The sequence below is a fragment of the Mauremys reevesii genome, linkage group 16 (assembly GCF_016161935.1).
Source record: "Mauremys reevesii isolate NIE-2019 linkage group 16, ASM1616193v1, whole genome shotgun sequence".
Lineage (NCBI taxonomy): Eukaryota > Metazoa > Chordata > Testudines > Geoemydidae > Mauremys > Mauremys reevesii.
In genome coordinates, this window is record NC_052638.1 from 24432410 (window position 1) to 24453321 (window position 20912).

Sequence of the window (20912 nt, forward strand, 5' to 3'; positions counted from 1 at the left end):
TTTCAGAAAGTGGGTCAAATTGTTCTGTATTTGCAGTACTCCATGAGCAGCTTTAATAGAGCAGAAAGCCAAATGCTCAGCTGGTGTTAATCTGCTTACCTTAATTACAGTCAATGGAGATACACCATTTTATACCAGTTGAGGATCTGGTTGAAAGGGACTGTGCTCTGATTTACATCAGTAAACTGCTGAAGCTAATGAGGTTGCAGAGGCATAAATAAGGGTAGAATTTGGCCCTGTATTTCACTATAGTTTAACTGGATGATGCTATACAGAGGACTTCCCAGTGGCAAGATTCAACTTACACAATTTTTAGCATCCAGCCCTCCCATGTTGCCCTGGCATTTTCTATGCTCTTGCTTTCCCCCATTACCTGCATTCATGCATCATCCACAAGTCAATACAAATAAACGGCTGGCTACAGGGGTTGTTCCTACAAGCCTCTGAAGAGCAGCCTTCTTTCACTCCTTGGGAACTTAATACTGACACCGATTCCTTAGTGTGAGTATCCAGGGGCAGCCTGTAGTTATTAAATCTGACATCTTTCATACACCCTAAGGCAAAAAACAAAAGGGAGTTGGGTTTTGAAAGCTGTTCAGCAAGAAGAACTATTTGAAACAGCTGTCAGTACTAGCAGACTGAGCATATGTTATATTTAGAGGTGGGCTGAAGCCACAAAGTTATTTCCCCAAACTTTAGGGGAGTTTGATCCAGGCTTTTGATCCATCCCATTAGATATGGGCCAGATTCCGATATCCAAATTTTGGAGTTGCATCCCTGTTGTTTTCCAGCCCCCTATCTGATTGAGAGAAAGATACCTGTGCCAGTTGCCAATTCACCATTTTACTATGATTTCTAAGGGAGAGTTCAAATAGCCAGAAGAAGAGAGGGAGTGTGTGCTCCTCCAGTGTTTGCCTGTGTCTCGGAGTGTGTGTGAAAAAGAACTATAGTCTATTAAGATTCTCTTTCATACAAGAAAAAAAAAAAGACCAGTAATGACTGAGGAGGCTGGCGATGCACTACCATTAAAAAAAGTGACAAGACTGACTGCATTTGTAAAACAGACTGTAGGACCCAGGTGCATGTATGTCACACCAGGTTTTGGGACTCCCTGGCCTATGTTTCACACACAAGAGCATCCCTCCTCTCCCCAGAGATGTTACTGTCTTGTCACAGGAGGATTAACTGAAGGCCAACCTCTGGTCATGAAGATGGCAGCTGCGTGAGGGGGAGTGATGTACAGATTATACATTTGTCAGTGCAGTATTGTACAGTGTAGTGGGTTATGTGGATTGTATGCCAGTACTGAAGATACAGTACAATCCCACACCTGCATGGAGGATGAGTGGATATATGAGGGCATAGTAAAGGTTGGTTTTGGTATCCATAGCTCCGTGTTTCTCTGCTTCCCCTTTTTGTAACCTTACCTCTCATAAAAACAAGAAATGCAAAGTTGTTTGCATTTTAATCTACAACATTATATTAAGACCTTTTCCAATCCATTGTTGATACATATTTAAAACCTTAACTCTAGTTTAACAAATATTTTAGCCTGCCCTAGTGGAAGTTCCAGTTGACTGCATTATAATCTTTCAGCTGGGAGACTGAGAGCCTCAGTAATCCAAACTTCACATAGCCTATGTCAGTTTTCCTAGCAGTGTTTAAAGTTAAGAACATCCGTTTTGCAATGTGCTGTGCAATGAATAGGGCTCTACCAAATTCACAGTCCATTTTGGGCAATTTAATGGTTATAGGATTTTAAAAATCATAAATTTCATTATTTCAGCTATTTAAATCTGAAATTTCACTGTGTTGTAATTGTAGGGGTCCTGACCCAAAAAGAAGTTGGCGGCGGGGGGGGGGCTTGCCAGGTTATTGTAGAGGGAATTGCGGTACTGCTACCCTTACTTCTGCACTGCTGCTCACGGCAGCGCTGCCTTCAGAGCTGGGCAGCTGGAGAGCAGCGGCTGCTGGCTGGGAGCCCAGCTCTGAAGGCAGAGCTGCCACCAGCAGCAGCGGAGAAGTAAGGCTGGAATGGTATGATATTGCCACCCTTACTTCTGCGCTGCTGGCAGAATGCTGCCTTCAGAGCTAGGTGCCCAGCCAATAGCCACTACTCTCCAGCTGCCCAGCTCTAAAGGCAGCGTGAAAGTAAAGGTGGCAATACCATGACCCCATTAAAATAACCTTGTGACTTCACCTGCAGCTCCCTTTTGGGTCAGGACCCTGAATTTGAGAAAAGCTGGTCTCCCCCATGAAATCTGTATAGTATAGTATAAAAGCACACAAAAGATCAGATTTCATGGTCCGTGACGCATTTTTCATGGCCAGGAATTTAGTAGGGCCCTAGCAATGGACAATACTTATCACAAGAAGGTAATTCATCCAGCAATATAAGGGCAACAAATGTCCCAAATGTAGAGAATTGTTATGGTTCTGCTTTTTAGGCGTGGGCAGCTGCAAAATGGATGCACAGGGCAGATTGCATATCTAATTCAGCAGGGAAATTTGCAGTATGAGGGCTGTATAGGTAGTGTGCAGGACTCACTGCCCCTGTTTTAGCCCAGTGGCAACCTACGGCACTCGAGCTGATTTTCAGTGGCACTCACACTTCCCGGGTCCTGGCCACTGCATTTTAATTTAATTTTAAATGAAGCTTCTTAAACATTTTGAAAACCTTATTTACTTTACATACAACAATAGTTTAGTTATATATTATAGACTTATAGAAAGAGACCTTCTAAAAACGTTAAAATGTATGACTGGCACGCGAAACCTTAAATTAGAGTAAATAAATGAAGACTTGGCACATCACTTCTGAAAGGTTGACGACCCCTGGGCTAAAGTATAAGCTGTGGATGGGGCTTTTCCTGTACCTTTCCCCTAGGTAAGGGGTGGATTTTGACTTCCTTGACAAATCCCCACAAAGTTGCCTTGCAAAAAATCCGTTTAACTCAGGCTTTGTGCTGAGAAAGTGAACTTCACTTAATGTACACACACATCATATCAATAGCCCTTCTACATTCTTATGCCCCAGTTAAACCAAGAATTCCTTACCTTGAAAACTTTGGTTCTGATTGATAGGGTAAGTGTTTCCAAGGACCACCCTACTGGGATCAATCACAATCTCTTTGCATACTCCTGCTGCTCTCAGGATTTCTCTCTTCCCACCTCCTTCATAAAGGCGAAGGGTAAATTCGTTTTCGATTCTCTCCAGGGTGATATGATGCCACTCACCATTATCAATGTTGTAGGAGGGAAGGTTTACGGCATAGTCTCCATCACCCAGGTTATAGGAGACTGTTAAGAATCCCTGAACAACCTTGTGGATTATTAACAGAGTATTAGGGAAGAAAATCACAATCACTCCTGTATTTGATCCGTCAGGTTACTTCAACCAAACTTCTTTTAACTAATGAATAATCTTGACAAAAACATTTACTTAAGCGTAGACAAAGACAACGGGCTGGCTCAGGGGATTAGGAATGTGATTCTGTCACATCTACATTGCCAGTTCAAACCAACCCAGCTCAGCAGTGACCAATGTGTTACCATTTCTGGCTGTTAGTTCCCCTATGTGACATGAATTTGGCATTCTCAATGCAGGGACCAACACAGAAACTGCCTGTGGCATCTTTCCTGGCAGTGTCATCAAAGAATAGTGGAAATTGAATTATATAGTCTCACTGGAGGAGTGGGACATGCAAGGCTGACACTCGCACAGCCCTTGCAGGCAGCTGTCAGACCGGACACTGGACTAGGTGGGCCACTGTTCTGATCCTGTTTTACACTGGTGTAACTCCACTGCAGCCAATGGGATGACACGGGTGTACGGTCAGTTTAACTAGTGGAGAATCAGCCCACTGTACTAGCATGAATGGACAGAATTGTACAGTACAGATTTTCAGGGGCTAGTTTTGTTTTACATGCTAGGGTAGCATACTGCACAAAAGTACTCTCTTACCCACGTTTCACTGGGCTACACATGAGCTGGAACTGAATTCACTCTGTGCTGTGATTGTCCAAGACTATTCACTAACCTGCAGGGTGATGTGTTCATCCATGGCTCGGGAAGACACGCTCATGATGACACTATTGGGCTGTCGTGTCCTGACTGTCACCTCTAACAGCATCCTGCGGGCAGGTGCCGCAACAGGAAGCAGATACCGAATGTGGCTCCCTGGCCCAAAAGAATATTCTTTGGCAACTAAGAAATTCAAAAACGTTTAAAAATTACCCTAAGCAGAGAAAGAGCGATATAAGTAAAACAAAGAATTTCTCCAAATTAGTGTAAACAGCCCAGTGAAATGGTCTCTAGTGCTGACATAACATGCCTTTTTGGGGAAGTCCCTCAAGCCTTTGCCACTGCCCCCCAGTAGCTGTTCCCCTGCCTTCATTTTCAAAGACATGGTAGATTCCTCCACTGAGTAGAGCTAGGCACATCTCCATCTGGATCCTGTTAATGCTGCTGTTTAAAATGCTCAGAGGGTGTTAAGAGAAAGTAACAAAAGGTCCTCCCTCACACTACTCCTTCCCCCAGGGACTGAGCATATTTTCTGCACAGGGATCCCTGCCCAATTACTCATAGACTTTAAGGTCAGAAGGGACCATTATGATCATCTAGTCTGACCTCCTGCACAATGCAGGCCACAGAATCTCACCCACCCACTCCTGTAACAAACCCCTAACCTATGTCCGAGTTACTGAAGTCCTCAAATCATGGTTTAAAGACCTCAAGGTGCAGAGAATCCTCCAGCAAATGACCCGTGCCCCACGCTGCAGAGGAAGGCGAAAAACCTCCAAGGCCTCTGCCAATCTGCCCTGGAGGAAAATTCCTTCCCGACCCCAAATATGGAGATCAGTTAAACCCTGAGCATGTGGGCAAGACTCACCAGCCAGCACCCAGGAAACTCAGATCCCACCCCCTCTAACATCCCATCACAGACCATTGGGCATATTTATTTGCTAATAATCAAAGATAAATTAATTGCCAAAATTAGGCTATCCCATCATACTATCCCCTCCATAAACTTATCAAGCTTAGTCTTGAAGCCAGATACGTCTTTTGCCCCCACTACTCCCCTTGGAAGGCTATTTCAGAACTTCACTCCTCTAATGGTTAGAAACCTTCATCTAATTTCAAGTCCAAACTTCCTACTGTCCAGTTTATATCCATTTGTTCTTGTGTCCACATTGGCACTAAGCTTAAATAATTCCTCTCCCTCCCTGATATTTATCCCTCTGATATATTTATAAAGAGCAATCATAGCTCCCCTCAGCCTTCTTTTGGTTAGGCTAAACAAGCCAAGCTCTTTGAGTCTCCTTTCATAAGACAGGTTTTCCATTCCTCGGATCATCCTAGTAGCCCTTCTCTGTACCTCTTCCAGTTTGGATTCATCCTTCTTAAACATGGGAGACCAGAACTGCACACAATATTCCAGATGCGGTCTCACCAGTGCCTTGTATAACAGTACTAACACTTCCTTATCTTTACTGGAAATACCTCACCTGATGCATCTCAAGACCTCATTAGCTTTTTTTAACGGCCATATCACATTGGCAGCTCATAGTCATCCTGTGATCAACCAATACTCCAAGGTCCTTCTCCTCCTCTGTTACTAACCAAAATTGTTAGTAATCCCTAAATGCATGACCTTTCACTTTTCACTATTAAATTCCATCCCATTACTATTACTCCAGTTTACAAGGTCATCCAGATCTTCCTGTATGATATCCCAGTCTGTCTCTGTATTAGGAATACCTCCCAGCTTTGTGTCATCCGCAAACTTTGTTAGCACATTTCCACTTTTTGTGCCAAGGTCAGTAATAAAAAGATTAAATAAGATTGGTCCCAAAACCGATCCCTGAGGAACTCCTTCCAGCCTGACAGTTCACCTTTCAGTATGACCCATTGTAGTCTCCCCTTTAACCAGTTCCTTATCCACCTTTCAATTTTCATATTGATCCCCGTCTTTTCCAGTTTAGCTAATAATTCCCCATGTGGAACTGTATCAACTGACTGAGCCCAGTGCCTCCCCAGCACTCCTCCTCTTTTCCCAGCCTGCTGACCAAATACCAGGTAGCTCCGTAACTAGAAATGAATATTTTAATTATTTTTAAAGCATGTTTACAGCAGCTCCTTTAAAATTAACACAAGGTAGAAAAGGCCTCATTTAGCAACACCATGGAAATGCCTTTTACTTTTGCTCAATTAACTCTTCTTTTTCTCCAGCAATCGACTGAATGCCTTTTTGAACTCCTGTTTCAGGATGCAGATCAAACACAATCTCTCCTGTCTGCCCTCAGTCTCTGACCAAGACAATGGGAAGAGGCTGAGGGCATATTTAAATTAGTGTAAGAAATCGGTGACCACCTAGGACTTTATGGTTGTCACTTTGCTGCACATATTGGCCACCTGGAGGCAGCAGGGATGGAACTCAGATCCTCCTGCACCAAAAATACAGATCTCTTGGCCCTAGAAAATAATATCCTTTCGATGTTAGCAGTACAGTGCTTATGACACCCAGCGGAGCAATTATGATTCTGTCCCATTCCAATTACTCATGAGTGTGTAACACCGACAGACCCCAGTCATTGGCAGGCAGGATCAAATCTGGGGCCTCTGGAGCTTAGTGCATGAGCTTCTACCGCATGAGCTAAAAGGCAACTGGCTCTTAGCTAAGGCTGTAGAGCAGACTCACCTCTCTCAAAGTGGTCTTGGTGCCACTAGATGGGACAGAACACCACACCCAGAAGGTGTGTAGGTTACAAGTGCATAGATACCATCAGTGTAAAAGAGACAATCTGGTAATGAGGAAGACATATTTCAAAAAGGAATTAAAATGAAGGATGGGATTAACAAAAAATGCCCAACAAAAAAATCAGAACATGACCCTGGGCAATATGTTCAAAGCCTTATTAGAAGTGTCATTAATTGTGAACATCTTAAGCGAACTGTTCCGTAAATTGCACCATCACAGCCATCAATAACATCATAGAGAAAAAAAGACTTCACCTTTATCACATCTGTAGCCATAGTAACCGGGCAAACAGTGACAGCTGAATGATGTCCACTCTCCAAGACATCTTCCATGAATACCACAGGAAGAGGAGCCTGTGGTCTCACAACTCCCATCTGTCAATGCACAGCCAGGGGAGCTATTCAGGGACTCTGCAGGAGATTCAAGGTCATACACCTTAAAGAGAAAATCATAGAACATTGTGATTTCGTTTTAACAAGCAGTTAAACTTTATACCGGAGATCAATACCTACACTACACCACACTGTCTGTATAACTCTATCTAATTTCTCTCTTTTGTAGAGCTGAAGCCATGTTATGTTTAAAAGGCACTAGTTTTCAACATGTTTAATAAATGTTTGACTTTTAAATATTAAACATCAAGAGTCATATTTTGCATATGGATATGCTCAAGCAACATACACTGACGGTATTCAAAACAAAGCTGGCATGGGTCTATATATATTTCATTAACATTCAGAAATTCCTTGAGGGGGAGTTAGGGAATGTTACCTTGCAGGACAGATGGATAAATAATAGAGGCAGGACAGAAGGAGATAAACAACAGCACAGTTCCTGTCTCACAGAAACATCTGCTTCCAGGTAAGAGAGAGTTTTTTATGTTAATTATACTAGCCATGACAAAAAAAAAAAGAAAAAAGAAAACCAATACCATTGTGCCTGATATAAGCTGAGTTGAATCTGACATTTAATAAAAAAAAAACAAGTGGTGGTTTACTTTAATGGGAGCTGTACATGTGTATCTGAAGCCATGATGTGTGCCTCTAAAGTTTCTTCTAACCAACCAACATTACAACAGACTGGAAACTGCCTTTTGCTGTTTCCCACTGGACTCCCACATTGCCAGAGAAACACAAATGACAACACATTTCCTCAGTGTGAATCAGAAATGCCAAAATGTCATTAAACCCATAAATGGTATGTTCTATTGCTTTATATATGGTAACAAATTTATTCATCTTCTACGTCATTTTACTTAGCAACACAATGAAGATCACCTTTATGGCAATTTGTGGAGGTTACAGCCTACTCAAGTGTCCTAATGATAACTACTTTCCCATAATTTAGCATTATTTGAAATGACTCATCAGCCTAGGACCTTACCATTAAGTTCTCTATTTGCTAGTCAATGTAAACATCATCTTGTACATGGACATTTCTGCTGCTGAACATATAACAATTGCTCAAAAAAGGGTAAAAAATAAGCATGTAGGCAACTCATTGAAAATAAGAGATGCCTTATAGGGCCAATCCTGCAGGGAGCTGCTAAACCCTTATGGAACCAGTCCATTACCAATGAGAACCAGAAGAGTGCCTGCATCTTCAGAATACAAATCCAATTTCTCAGACAAAATTCCTAAAACTCTAGACCCAAAAGTGATACATCTTTACAAATGCAAAAATCATGACATATCCTCTCTTACCTGAGTATCCAAGATGAAATTGCGCAGGCAGCCAGTAAAATGCTTGTGCTGTAACTGAGGGTATGAATATGGAATTGATTCTTTTACACCACCCAGCTGAAGAACTTGGATCACATCCAAATACCTTTGAACAGTGAGATGCATAATAAAAATGAATATGAATGGGCCTGTTTTACATTAAAATACATATACCACAGTACAGGGAAGATAAATAGCACCACTCCTGCATTTCCAAGGAATAAACTGAGGAATGGCAACTTTCTACAAGGATAAGAAAAACTAAGAACCAAATTCTCTGCTAGTGTAAATCCACTGAAAACAATGGAGTCACCCAGCAGAGAATTTGGCCCTAAGGCTTACATATGGAATTTTCAAGTTCCACTGAAGTGGTGGGAGTTTTAAGATGCTGAGCACTTCTGGAAAATCCCACTCTAAATATACATGTGAATAAGCAAGGAATGTGGGTGTTGCAATCTAGGAATCAGACTTCAGGATTAGAAATTATTCTCAATTATATAGATTGGCACCATTAGGGTAACCCTCCTGAAGTCATAAAATCACATAAGTGTAGGGCTGGAATTACTCCAGATTTACACTTGTGTAATTGACAGCAAAATTTGCCCTTACACATTTATGTTTGTTACTAGTTTCAATTGAGAGTTTACAAGATTTACAGTATTGAGCAAATAAAATCTGATCTAGCTGGGGTCCAACCCTGCTCCGTTTAAAGTCAATGGAATAAATTCATGAGTAAGGTTTGCAGTAGTAGGTCCAATAATTGCTTAATAATTAAGGAGCGTCTGTTGAGTGAAGAGAATAATCCTGTGGTAAAGGCATAGTACTATGGACCAGGAGATATGGATTCAGTTCCTAGATCTACTACAGACTTGATCTATGACCTTGAGCATATCACAACCTCTGAGGTAGGTTAGTTCATTAATGTTTGTAAAGCGCTTTGAGATCCTTGCATAGAAGACACTGTAGAAATGCACAGATGTCTTCTGAAGCATTAACCACCCTGCTTTCATCTTGATAAATTAGATGTTCAAAGATATTAAATTATTTTTCAGTTAATCTCCAGAAAGTGCACAGTTACCTTCCTCTTTGTGGAATAGTCCCTGTGACCTCACAGTTTGTGCGGTCTTCAGTTGACAACCATTTACCAAGTCCCTCTATCTCTGAAACAACAGCTGCACTGCAACGATCCAAAGTGAATCGAACATCCTGCACCAAAACATAGAAGGCTACTGTTATACCATAAAACAAAGAATTACACTGTGCTTCATTGAACTGTTTCAAACATTGTTCTCAAATTTCAGCTGTTTCCCTCTCCCTTGCACTATGCAAATGGCAGGTCTGGGCAAGTGGGCGCTGGAAATCGGACTGTTACAGAACCTATATACACCCTACAAGTAGGTCTCTGGGCCATGCCAGGGGCCCACGCTAACCTTGTCACAGTTTTGAACTGCTTCTGGAAACTGCAGACAGGAGGGAAATAGCCCATACTCAAACTTCATTGCACCGTGAGCCCTTCTGACAACAAAGTTACTACATGACCCCGGAGTGGGGGGGAGGGGAGGGGGCACAGAGCCAAGCCTGCTGCCCCGAGTAGGGGGAGAGGGAGCTGCAGCTCGAGTCCTGCTGCCCCCAGTGGGGGGAAAGGGGACCGCAGCCTGAGCCCGCCACCCCAGGTCAGGGTGGAGCTCGGGCTTCAGCTTCAGCCCCTGGTCCCAGCAAATCTAATGCTGCCCCTGGTGATCCCGACCCACAGTTTGAGAACCTCTGGCCCATATATAACAGAATAGTGGGAGACGCGGAGCTGCAGAAGGATAGATTATGAAATTCATAGTGCTATCCTCCCAATATTCACATTGTGCATCAGGTCTACAGATATGTATGGAATGAAACACACAATTTTCCAGTCTCTCTTTTTATACCTTCCTAATTCTGTATGTATACAAGAACTAACTGGAAGTAACAAAACCATAAAGTGGAAAACAAGTATCTGACCTGACCATTAGTTCTGACTTCAAGCCGATGCCATCTTTTGTCAGTCAAGTTCAAGTGACTTGGGAAATGCAGCGTCTCAGTGCCTGCACCATGGTTAATTTTCAACACAGGAATGCCACTGGAAAGTTCTAAAAGGCCAACAAGAAAAATTAAAGTCACATTTTAAAAAAATCTAGCTGCAAATATATTTTTTCCACTTTTGCTACTTTGGTATATGTATTGACTTGATTAGTTTAATGATTATTGTCAACCACAAGTTACTGGGCTCAGTGAAGGAATTATGTGGTTAAATTCTGTAGCCAGTGTTATGCAGGAGAAGTTATTGCCTGTTGGTCTTGTTATTTATAATTGTATTAATGAGTATGCTAACTCTTTGTTAATTAATTGTACGCAGAATCTGCTGCCTGAACTGTGCAGAGAAAATACGCGGCACTGAACGTTTTTTCACGATCAGGCTCTAAACCAAACATTGAAATGTATTCCTTACTAAGGCACTAATACCATATTACGTTCTAAAGTAAAAATTAATACTCATTACATGCATGCATATAGAGTTGCTATGTCCCAACCCCTGTCCAAATTCATAAGTAAATACAAATTCAACCTTACAGAAGCAAAGTTAAAATCAGGTCATAGATTAATATCCCAATATTTAGGACAATCTAAAATATACACAATTCTGCACACATCTTCTTTCACTAACTCACTGAAAATAATTGAGCAACAATTAAAAAAATATCAGATGTATAGACAATTTTAAACCACTGCATATATGGCTTTGATGGTGCTGTGGGACTGGATTCATCCATCAAGTCATAGTCTGTTAAAGAAAACATGTTTCAAAAATGCCTTGAGACTGAAAGAATTTTAAGAAGTAGATTTCTGTCTTCACAAACCACATAAAATGACATGCTACTCAGGCTGCATTAATCATGTAATACCTGTCTCAAAAGTAGCTGAACTCCTTTAAAGCAATAATTGTTTCCTTGTGGGATTATTTTTTTTTCTTTGTCAATCTGTCTGTTCTGTTCCACTTTGATTTCTTTAGCTCTAGGATGGGCTCAGAACCATTAGCGTAAACTAAAAAATACCCACAGTGTCAAAGAAAAATGTACTGCTAAAATATCTTTCAAGACACCTTTTTCCTAATTTTTCTAGAGTCTTGCACTCAAGAGACAAACTTTATATGAATCCGTCAGACTGAAGTAAGAATTCACACTATAATTACTATATTATCCATGCAACATCAATTCCTAGAGAATCCTTCCTTCAAGCCCCTACAAAGGATTTAGTTATGTGCAACATACAGAGGACAAGTACCTATTGCCATGAAGTTCTCTGTACTCCCAGGCTCTGGATCTGATAAAGGACCACTGTATAGTAAAAGCCCATCTGGAACCTCAGTAATAAACTCTAGGGATAGTAAGCTCTCAAAACAAGGCCTGATGGGTCGAAACCATGCATATCCATTTCCATGGAAACTGTGCTTAGTCTGCTGGCAGTCAGGGCCATGAAATGAAGTAGAACAATGACATCTGAAAGAGCAAATCAGAGGAAGGCTAAAGCAAAATAAATAAATGAATAGATAAAATAAAAATACTATAGTCAAAACATTTATTTTTAGTTAATCTACCGAACTGGGCTGGATATGAATCAGTGATCTAAAAGTTAAAAGGTCTGTGTCCAGTAACAAATATCCTCAGTCATCTTGACCGTTTTTGAAAAGTTTTTCAACATAAACATTTCCTACTGTTTTCATAGTGACCTTACCCATGGAAGAAATCCCATGAGAATCCTATGAAAATTCTAAAAGATTAATTGGGAATTAAATCTTGAAACCATGAAAGGAGCACTAAAAAGTGATGGAGCTGTAGAATCTGAAATCATCATAACATACATTCACAAAATTATACCAAATCGTGAAGAACAGCACAGACAGAGGAGTTAACACCACTAACGTATTTGTGTTTTTTCATTGGTTTCCATTTAGGGCCTTATCTCAACAGTCCTTATTCAGACTATACTTTCAATGGCTTCAAGACTGCAGGACCAAGATCAGGCCCTTAATAAAGAACTGTTTTTATTATTAAGTATACAGTTCTGCACATGTATCATTTTTCTGGATTTCCCTCAATTTGAAATGTACAGTTTAATACAGATCTGAAGGTGCATCCATCACTTTTCTAGTCCTGTATCTTGTTAACTACATTTGACATTTTAAAAAAGAAATAAAAGAGACAGCAAGAAAAGTTGCAGTACAAGTTTCCTCACCTGTAACCATTAAGAGTGTCAATACATGTCCCACCATTGAGACATGGGCTTCGGAGATAGGAGGCACAGGATTGATGAACTCGATCTCTAGCTGAACAGGTGCAGACTGCGCTGACGGTGATTGTTACAGAGACAAACGACACATTCCCGGCATCCATCACTGTTGGGATGTCACTCACTGTGAAGTAGTTTGTACAACCGCTGCCACCATGACAGTCTATTCTCCCACACTCGTCTACATCAATCTGTGAAATGTTCAGTTTTAAAGCTGTTTGGATCTAAGAGGAAACGCAGTTTAACAAATCACCAGTCTGTCCCTAATGGAATGTTTTCATTTGTTCCTTCAGTTCTGAAAATCCATGCAATCATAAACTTTATGGAATACTTTAATTACATGAAAATTGGTCATTAATAGCCTAGACTTTGTGAGCAACCAAAGTGATGTAAAGGAAATTATATGTATTCAGTGTGTGTGAAGGTTTAGAGTAGCAATATTTCCTGGAATTCAATAATTGCTATCACTGACAGCCAACTTACTATAGCTGTTCTGGACTGTTAATAATATTTCTAAGGCACCAGAGAGTGCTAGACTGGCAGAGGCCAGAGTGCAGGGGCTGGGATTGTGCCTAAAATCTTAGGGCAGCGTAAGGCACCCGTCTCTCCACCCTTGCACACTCATAAGGGGCCAAGCATAATCTGGTCACAACCAGCAAGAAAATTCCAAGTTAAGTTTTCTACTCACCCTGTTATGCCCAGATACTGTAAATCGTAAATTCACTCCCCCAATACAGAAGCATGGCCTGACCAAGGCACATGCACAATTGAACTGCATTCAGGATTGCTGAGTACCCAGCAGAGTAGCGGACATGGCTTGCTACATTGGCAAGTTTTCAGGCACGTGTATCCTAATTGTGTTCAGACTCGCTGACACACCTCCACCACATCTCCATTTACCTCCCGCCATATCTGCAAGAAGATGCCATGATCTTCACAGTGTGCAGGGTATTGTGGGATCTCTCTGCACAGGATTTCATTTGTCATTTATGTATTTACTATCTGGATTACATGATTTCATGGAGTTATTCCTGTTTTGCATCATTACAAGGGTAGAACAAAGCTCTCAGTGTCCAAATCCTGAAGCTTTTCATGCACCTATGGAAAGGTCAAAAACTCTAATTCAGTATCAAACGGCATCCTGGAGTACAGTATCCTAGAGAGGCTTCCACATAGAGGCCAAAACTGAGATTGGGGCCCTATTGTATCGACACTACACAACACAGGCTGTGACCTAAAGACTTGCTTTCTAAATTGACAAGACAGGCAAAGAGTTGGCGGCAAACAGAGGTACAGAGAAGTAAGGAGATTTGCCTGAGGTCACACAGCTGATAATGACAGAGCTGGGAATAACCCAGCTCTCCTGCCTCTCATCCAGCTCGCTATGCACTGGATCATGTGTCTCCCAATCAATCATTATTATTTATTTGTATTAACGTAACACCAAAGAGCCCTAGTGATGGCCCAGGACCACATTGTGCTAGGCACTGCACAGACACAGAACAAAACCCCCCATCCCTATCCCAAAGAGCTTACAATGTAAGATAAAAGACAACAGATGGATATAGCTAGATGGGGGAGCACAAAGAAACAGACACAATCTGATTGGCAAAGCAGAGTTTCAAGGAGGGTTTTGAAGGACGATAAAAAGTTAGTTTTGTGAAAGTTTACAGGGAGTTTGTCCCAGGCATGAGGGGCAGCAGGGCAAAAAAGCACAAAGGTGTCTGAAAATTTAACTTACTGGGCTGACCAGAGGCAGTATTTGGATACTGAATTAGAGGTTTTGACCTTTCCATGGGTGCATGAAAAGCTTCAGGGTTTGGACCGTAGTGTCAGAACCTGGACACTAATGGCTTTGTTCGATCCTCACAATGGTGTAAATCAGGAGTAATTCCATGAAGTTAACAGAATTCACCAATGTAAAACTAGTGTAAGCTCAGACTTACGGTTTAATTTTATATGTTTACTAAGCTGTTACTTTTAGTAGTACAATGTGTGAATTTTTTTTAAATAAACTAATGGCCAAAAACAAATTTAAAAACCTTCCATTCTTTTCTTCTCTTTCTATTTTACTAGTGCCTTCATTTCAATCCACCACTCTTTTAAGAATCTCGACCCTTATGACTAATCTTCAATACATCCTCATAAATTATCATGACATATATTGAAAAAGAAGTAGAAATATATCACACAATGACATGATGTATCCTGTCAATGCAGTTATGGGGTATGCTGTTAGTGGGGATTCTGTATTAAAAAGATTTAGACAGTTTCGCAATACTGTTACAGAAAAACATGGCGCACACAGACAATTATGATTCCTTAAAACTACTGGAATGGATGTTTTTTGTTGTACACTAGGAACAGTTATCATAAAGCCATATCCAAAGGAGCGCAACAAATAAATACATTTCATCATTTATTTAAAATTTTAATGAATAATTCTAGTGCTAATTGCCAATTTTCTGTGTTTATCGTTAACTGAAACATATCTACAAAAGATAATGGAGGAATTCTATATTTATGTTTTGTTTCTGTAAGTATAGAAAATTGGTGATAACTCATTAGAGCTATTCATTAAACTCTGAAAGGTGATAAATAATTAATAGAAATGCTATTTCTTCAGTAAAATATGTGAAGCAAAAATTATCCTCTTGTTATCACTATGATGAATCATCCCACTATGTATTATGAAGCAGAGTCTATTTGAAATCAATGTAACTTTCCATATTATCATTGTAATTGCTCTATAAATATGCAAGAGAAGCAGCAATTATTTTGCATGAATAGTATCTGCCTCTCTGATTCTGTGACCTTGGCCATTTAGAAGATTCTAATACTCTATATTATTATTTAACAGACAAAATTACGTACTTTGCAGTCTGATAAAAGTTGGGCAGGTTGCGAGTTGTGATTACTGCTCCTGACTGGCTCAGAATTACACACAACCTATTAAAAAAAAAACAGGAGTACTTGTGGCACCTTAAAGACTAACAAATTTATTTTTTAAGGTGCCACAAGTACTCCTGTTTTTTTTTTTTTTGCGGATACAGACTAACAGAGCTGCTACTCTGAAACACAACCTATTATCATTGATACCACCTCATGTCTCCATCTCGCCTCCCCCTCCCCTTTTGTCTCATCTCCCTGTTGTGTCTTGTCTTTTAGATCATAAGCTCCTTGCAGCAGGGGCTGTTATTTAGTATGTATTTGTACAGCAGCTGGCACACTGGGGCTTCTTAGACACCAAGGCTAGAAGGGATGACTGTGAACACAGGCCATAGAATTTATTTCCCCCAAATAATTCCTAGAGCAGATCTTTTAGAAAAAACATCCAATCTTGATTTAAATATTGCCAGTGATGGAGAATCCACCACAACCCCGGTAAATTGTTACAATGGTTAATTATCCTCACGGTTAAAAATGTCTGCCTTATTTCCAGTCTGAATTTGTCTAGCTTCAACTTCTGGCAATTGCATTGTGTTAGACCTTTCTCTGCTAGACTGAAGAGCCCATAATCAAATATTTGTTCCCCATGTAGGTACTTATAGATTATGATCAAGTCATCCCTTAACCTTCTCTTTGTAAAAGAAATAGATTGAACTCCTTGAATATATCACTATAAAGCAAGTTTCTAATCCTTTTATCATTCTTACAGTTCTTCTCTGGACCCTCTCCAATTTATCAACATCTTTCTGAAACTGGACACCAAAACTGAAAAAAAATATTTCAGCAGCAGTCACACAAGTGCCAAATACAGAGGTAAAATAAATTCTCTTTTCCTACTTGAGATTTGTGTTTATTGCATTAGCTCTTTTGATCACAGCATCACAGTGGGAGCTCATGTTCAGCAGATTATCCACCAGGACCCACAAATCTTTTCCAGGGACATTGCTTTCCATTATAGGGTCCTGCATCCTGTAAGTATGGCCTACATTCTTTGTTCCTAGATGTATACATTTAGTCATATTAAAACACATATTGTTTGCTTATGCCCATATTACCAAGCAATCCAGATGGCGGCTCAGTATTAGTGATCATCTTCTTCATTATTTACCACTTCCTCAACTTGTGTGTTATCTGTAAACTTTATCAGGTAATTGATAACAATGTTAAATTGTGTAGGGCCAAGCAGCGCTTTGGAGCTATGCTCCAGCTCCACTCCAGCTCCAGGTAAAAACCTGCAGCTCCACTGCTCCGGAGCTGCTCCGCACTCCAGCTCCGGGCTCCGCTCCAAAGCCCTGGGGCCAAGAACCAATTCCTGTAGGACCACACTAGAAACACACCTGTTCAGTGATGATTCCCCCTTTACAGTTACATTTTGAGACCTATTAGTTACCCATTTTAATCCTTTTAATGTGTTCCATGTTAATTTTAATTTTATATCATCCTAGTTTTGTAATCAGAATGTCATGCGGAACCAAGTCAAATGTCTTACAAAAGCCTAAGTATATTACATCAACAATAATCATCAACCAAACTTGTAATTTCATAAAAATATCAAGTTAGCTAGACCAGATCTATTTTCTATAAACCTATCTTGATTGGCATTACTTATATTACCTTCCTTTTAATTCTTGATTAATCAAGTCCTGTGGCAGCTGCTCCATTATTTTGCCTGGGATTGATGTCAAACTGACAGGGCTATAACTACGTGGATCATCCCATTTATCCATTTTAAAGATTAATACACCTCTACCCCAATATAACGCTGTCCTCAAGAGACAAAAAATCTCACCGTGTTATAGGTGAGACTGCGTTATATCAAACTTGCTTTGCCCCCCCCCCCGTTCCTTGTTCCCTGACCACCCTCTCCAGAGACCCCCATCCCTAATCACCCCCAGGATCCCACCCCCTACCCATCCCCCTGTCCCCTGACTGGGCCGACCCCTATCCACGCCTCCCTGCCCCCTGACAGGCACTCATCGGCAGTGGTGGGAAGCAGAGCAGCCCGGCCCCAGTCCACTCCACTCTGCCATCTCCCAGCCACGGCGCTCCGCTTCCCACCGTCGGTGAGTGCAGAGAGGTTGGGGAAAGGATCCCCCCCCACTCATCTGTGGCGGAAAGCGGAGCGACGTGGCCCCAGCCCACTCTGCTTTCCTTGCCCCAGCCCCAGCCGTGTCGCTGGGGGGCGGCTGGGGAAAGGTCCTGCACTCACCTGCGGTGGGAAGCGGAGCGCCATGGCTGGGAGCTGGTGGAGTGGAGCTGGCTGGGGCTCGGCTTCTCCGCTGGTGAGTGTGGAGGACATCCTTTCCCCAACCTCCCTGCACTCACCGGCGATGGGAAGCGGAGCGACGCAGCCCCAGCTCGCTCCACTCTGCCACCTCCTAGCCACGGCGCTCCGCTTCCCGCTGCAGGTGAGTGCAGGGAGGTTGGGGAAAAGGACGCCCCTTGTACTCCCCTGTGGTGGGAAGTGGAGCGCTGCGGCTGGGAGCTGGCGGAGTGGAGCGGGCTGGGGCTGGGCTGCTCTGCTTCTGCCACTGCTGGTGAGTGCGAGGGGCGATCCCTTCCCTCAAGCCCCCTCCCTGAGCGACACGGCTGGGGCCAGGGCGAGGGAAGCAGAGTGGGCTGCTCCCGGTCCCCCGCTAATCCCCCGGGCCACTCTGGTACTGCGGGGCCCCCAAAAGTGCCCTCCCACAGCTCCTGCCCCCCCAGACCATGGGGGGAAGCCCCTGACCGGCCCCAGGACCCTCTGCCCCTTATCAAACCCCATAGCCCCGGCCTGGCCCGACACCCTTAACGCGCTGCTCAGAGCAGCGTGACAGAGCTTTACCATGTTCTATGCGAACCCGCGTTCTATTGGGTCACGTTATATTGGGGTAGAGGTGTATTTTGGTTGGCCACTGGGCAATACTGCAAAGTAATAATAATCAAAGTTTTTATATGTGCGTACACACACACACACACACTCACCTGACCAAAGTGCTATGATTTGGAGGAGGAGACTGCCCTCTCCTAACTAAAAAGTGGCCAAACGAATTTAAATGGAAATTTATATAAAAGGGACTGATGAGAGGAAGAAAATTAAAGTAAAAACTAGTATAACAAAACTTCAAGTAAAGCAAAAAGTAAATCAGTAGGCCTGGCATGCTCTTCAATAGTGTGGTTGTGTCTGCATAAAGGATGCTACAGTTAGTTTATAGCTATGCAAACCACCATAATGTTAAGTTCACTGAATTAAAACTGGGGCACATACCTTGTTTTTAAATGCTGCTATTTCACCATGCAATTTTTCTGGTTTATAATAAGAAAAGCCACCACGAACTGCAAATCTTAAGTTTGTCTGTCTTCCATCAACGTTCATCATACTGAAGATACTGATATCATTAGGATGAGCCAAGAAGATTTCTGCCAGTAACTCCTTAAATTTGTCATGTCTGCTTTTCCCATGTTCATCTTTCCTTATGAACTCCTCTGCTGTGACATCTGAGTTGGGGATTCATAAGTACAGTATACTGAAATGAAATGCCTGCAAAGCTCTGGTTAACCTCTCAACTCCCCCCAGCCCAATAGCACTAGAAAGACACTGCAAATGCATCTGTCCTACAAACACATCTAAGTAACCGCTTTTCAAATACAGCAGCAACCAAGCTCAAACAGCAAATAAAACTGACCTGCCAGACGTACAGTGGCTGAATTGCGTATGGCTTCATTTTCCAACTTTTTGACATGGATCTGTACTGTAGATATTACATCAGGCCAGACTCCATCTGAAACTCTGACTCTTAAGTTGTATGTCCCCTGAGGAGCATTATCCACCATTACCAGAGAGCCAGTCCTTTCATTTAATCTGAAAAACCTAGAAGTAAAGTCCCAAATCATGAAAAGCCTAGTAAGTCAAACCAGAAACATCCTCTACTCACCATTGAATTGGTCTTTTTCAGCATACATGTTCTACCATATAAGGGCCTGACCGAGCAGCACAGGTATATGGCCTCGTAGGCTACAAAAGCCCTAGAAAGTTGGTATGGAGGATCCGTGGTCAACTGACCTATCTGATGGGTACCAGAGCCCAACCTCAGAAAGGCACTAAAAAAGAAAAAAAAACTTTGCACTGGGAAGTTGTGGAAAAGCTTGGGGAGAGTTTATGAAAATGAGTAGCTTTTCTGCAATTCCCAAACCTATAAGCTTTCCTACTCCTGACCCAGAGCATGCAGTCTACAAGAATTAATAAACACAGGAATACCCCTGCACAGGTCCCAGTGGTGAGTAGGGAGGAGTGATAAGAGGAGGGAGCAAACCTTCTAGTCCCACATTGGTGCCTGTTAAAGAGAAGTTCCAAGAGAGATGTCTTGCGTCATGCCCATGAGCTATGATGAAGGGGGCTGTTTTGAGCGGCTATGGAGGTCTACTATGGCCAGGTCACTATTACAGAAAAATACCCTCTTATGGCTCAGTACCCCCAATGGCTGCTGACAGGCAGAAGTTCCAGCTGCAACTCTGGGCTCGCTAAGGCTTTCACATCTTCATTTTCTAGGGAAAAGAAAGCTTGGTTTTGCTTTTATTTTGTGAAACAGAGATGAAGCTCCTTCAGAACTACATTTCTACCAATGGCACCCCACGTTTTGTGATGTGGGCAGATGAATTAGTATGGCCCCGGGGCCCAGTTCAACGCTGGCATGAACAGACACAACTACAAAGGGTTAAAACAAGTTGTGACTGTGTGCTTATGCAGTGGTGAATTTAGCTCTAGGAGGAGATCATCCAAATTCACTTTCTCTCGCGATATCTTGCGTTATTCTACTCTTTGTTCATATTGGATGCCCTTATGTGATCAAATACAAATAGACTATAATCCTTGGCGGGAGTGGCACTGAAAGTGGAACCTATTTTTATTTTGGGTCTAATACAAAGCACATCCTTAATGCCTAGGAAAAGTAATAGAGAGCACTACTTAAAAATCAACAGCCCTACAGTATTTGAGATGAAGATAAATATTGTGTACAGCAATTCCTTGAAACCTAGTTATCTAAATGAAAAAGAATATTCAGGAGGTACATTCCTTGTTGCATGGGGTAATCCTGGCTTTTATACATATAATGTACACAGGGAAATCTCATGGTGAGTAAAAAAAATTACAGAAGCATAAACATTAAATATTACTCAGTTTGAC

General features: G+C 41.9%; 1 protein-coding gene across 13 annotated transcripts in view; it reads right to left on the reverse strand.

The window, feature by feature from the left end:
• LOC120384471 (neural-cadherin-like) overlaps nt 1–20912 on the reverse strand; it is a 137619-nt gene that overhangs the window by 8642 nt on the left and 108065 nt on the right. For 12 of the 13 annotated variants that reach the window (XR_005588898.1, XM_039503237.1, XM_039503236.1 and 9 more), the window contains 11 exons: nt 19414–19598; nt 18996–19225; nt 12746–13023; nt 11795–12009; nt 10475–10602; nt 9561–9688; nt 8465–8588; nt 7016–7196; nt 4041–4207; nt 3058–3322; nt 374–554 (listed from right to left, as the gene is read on the reverse strand). Coding sequence is in view for 12 of the 13 variants with exons in the window: in XM_039503237.1 (XP_039359171.1) it covers nt 374–554; nt 3058–3322; nt 4041–4207; nt 7016–7196; nt 8465–8588; nt 9561–9688; nt 10475–10602; nt 11795–12009; nt 12746–13023; nt 18996–19225; nt 19414–19598 (2082 nt within the window). In the remaining variant the exon portion in view is untranslated. The remainder of the gene's footprint in view (nt 1–373; nt 555–3057; nt 3323–4040; nt 4208–7015; nt 7197–8464; nt 8589–9560; nt 9689–10474; nt 10603–11794; nt 12010–12745; nt 13024–18995; nt 19226–19413; nt 19599–20912) is intronic. The other variant, XM_039503247.1, reaches the window with a different exon arrangement.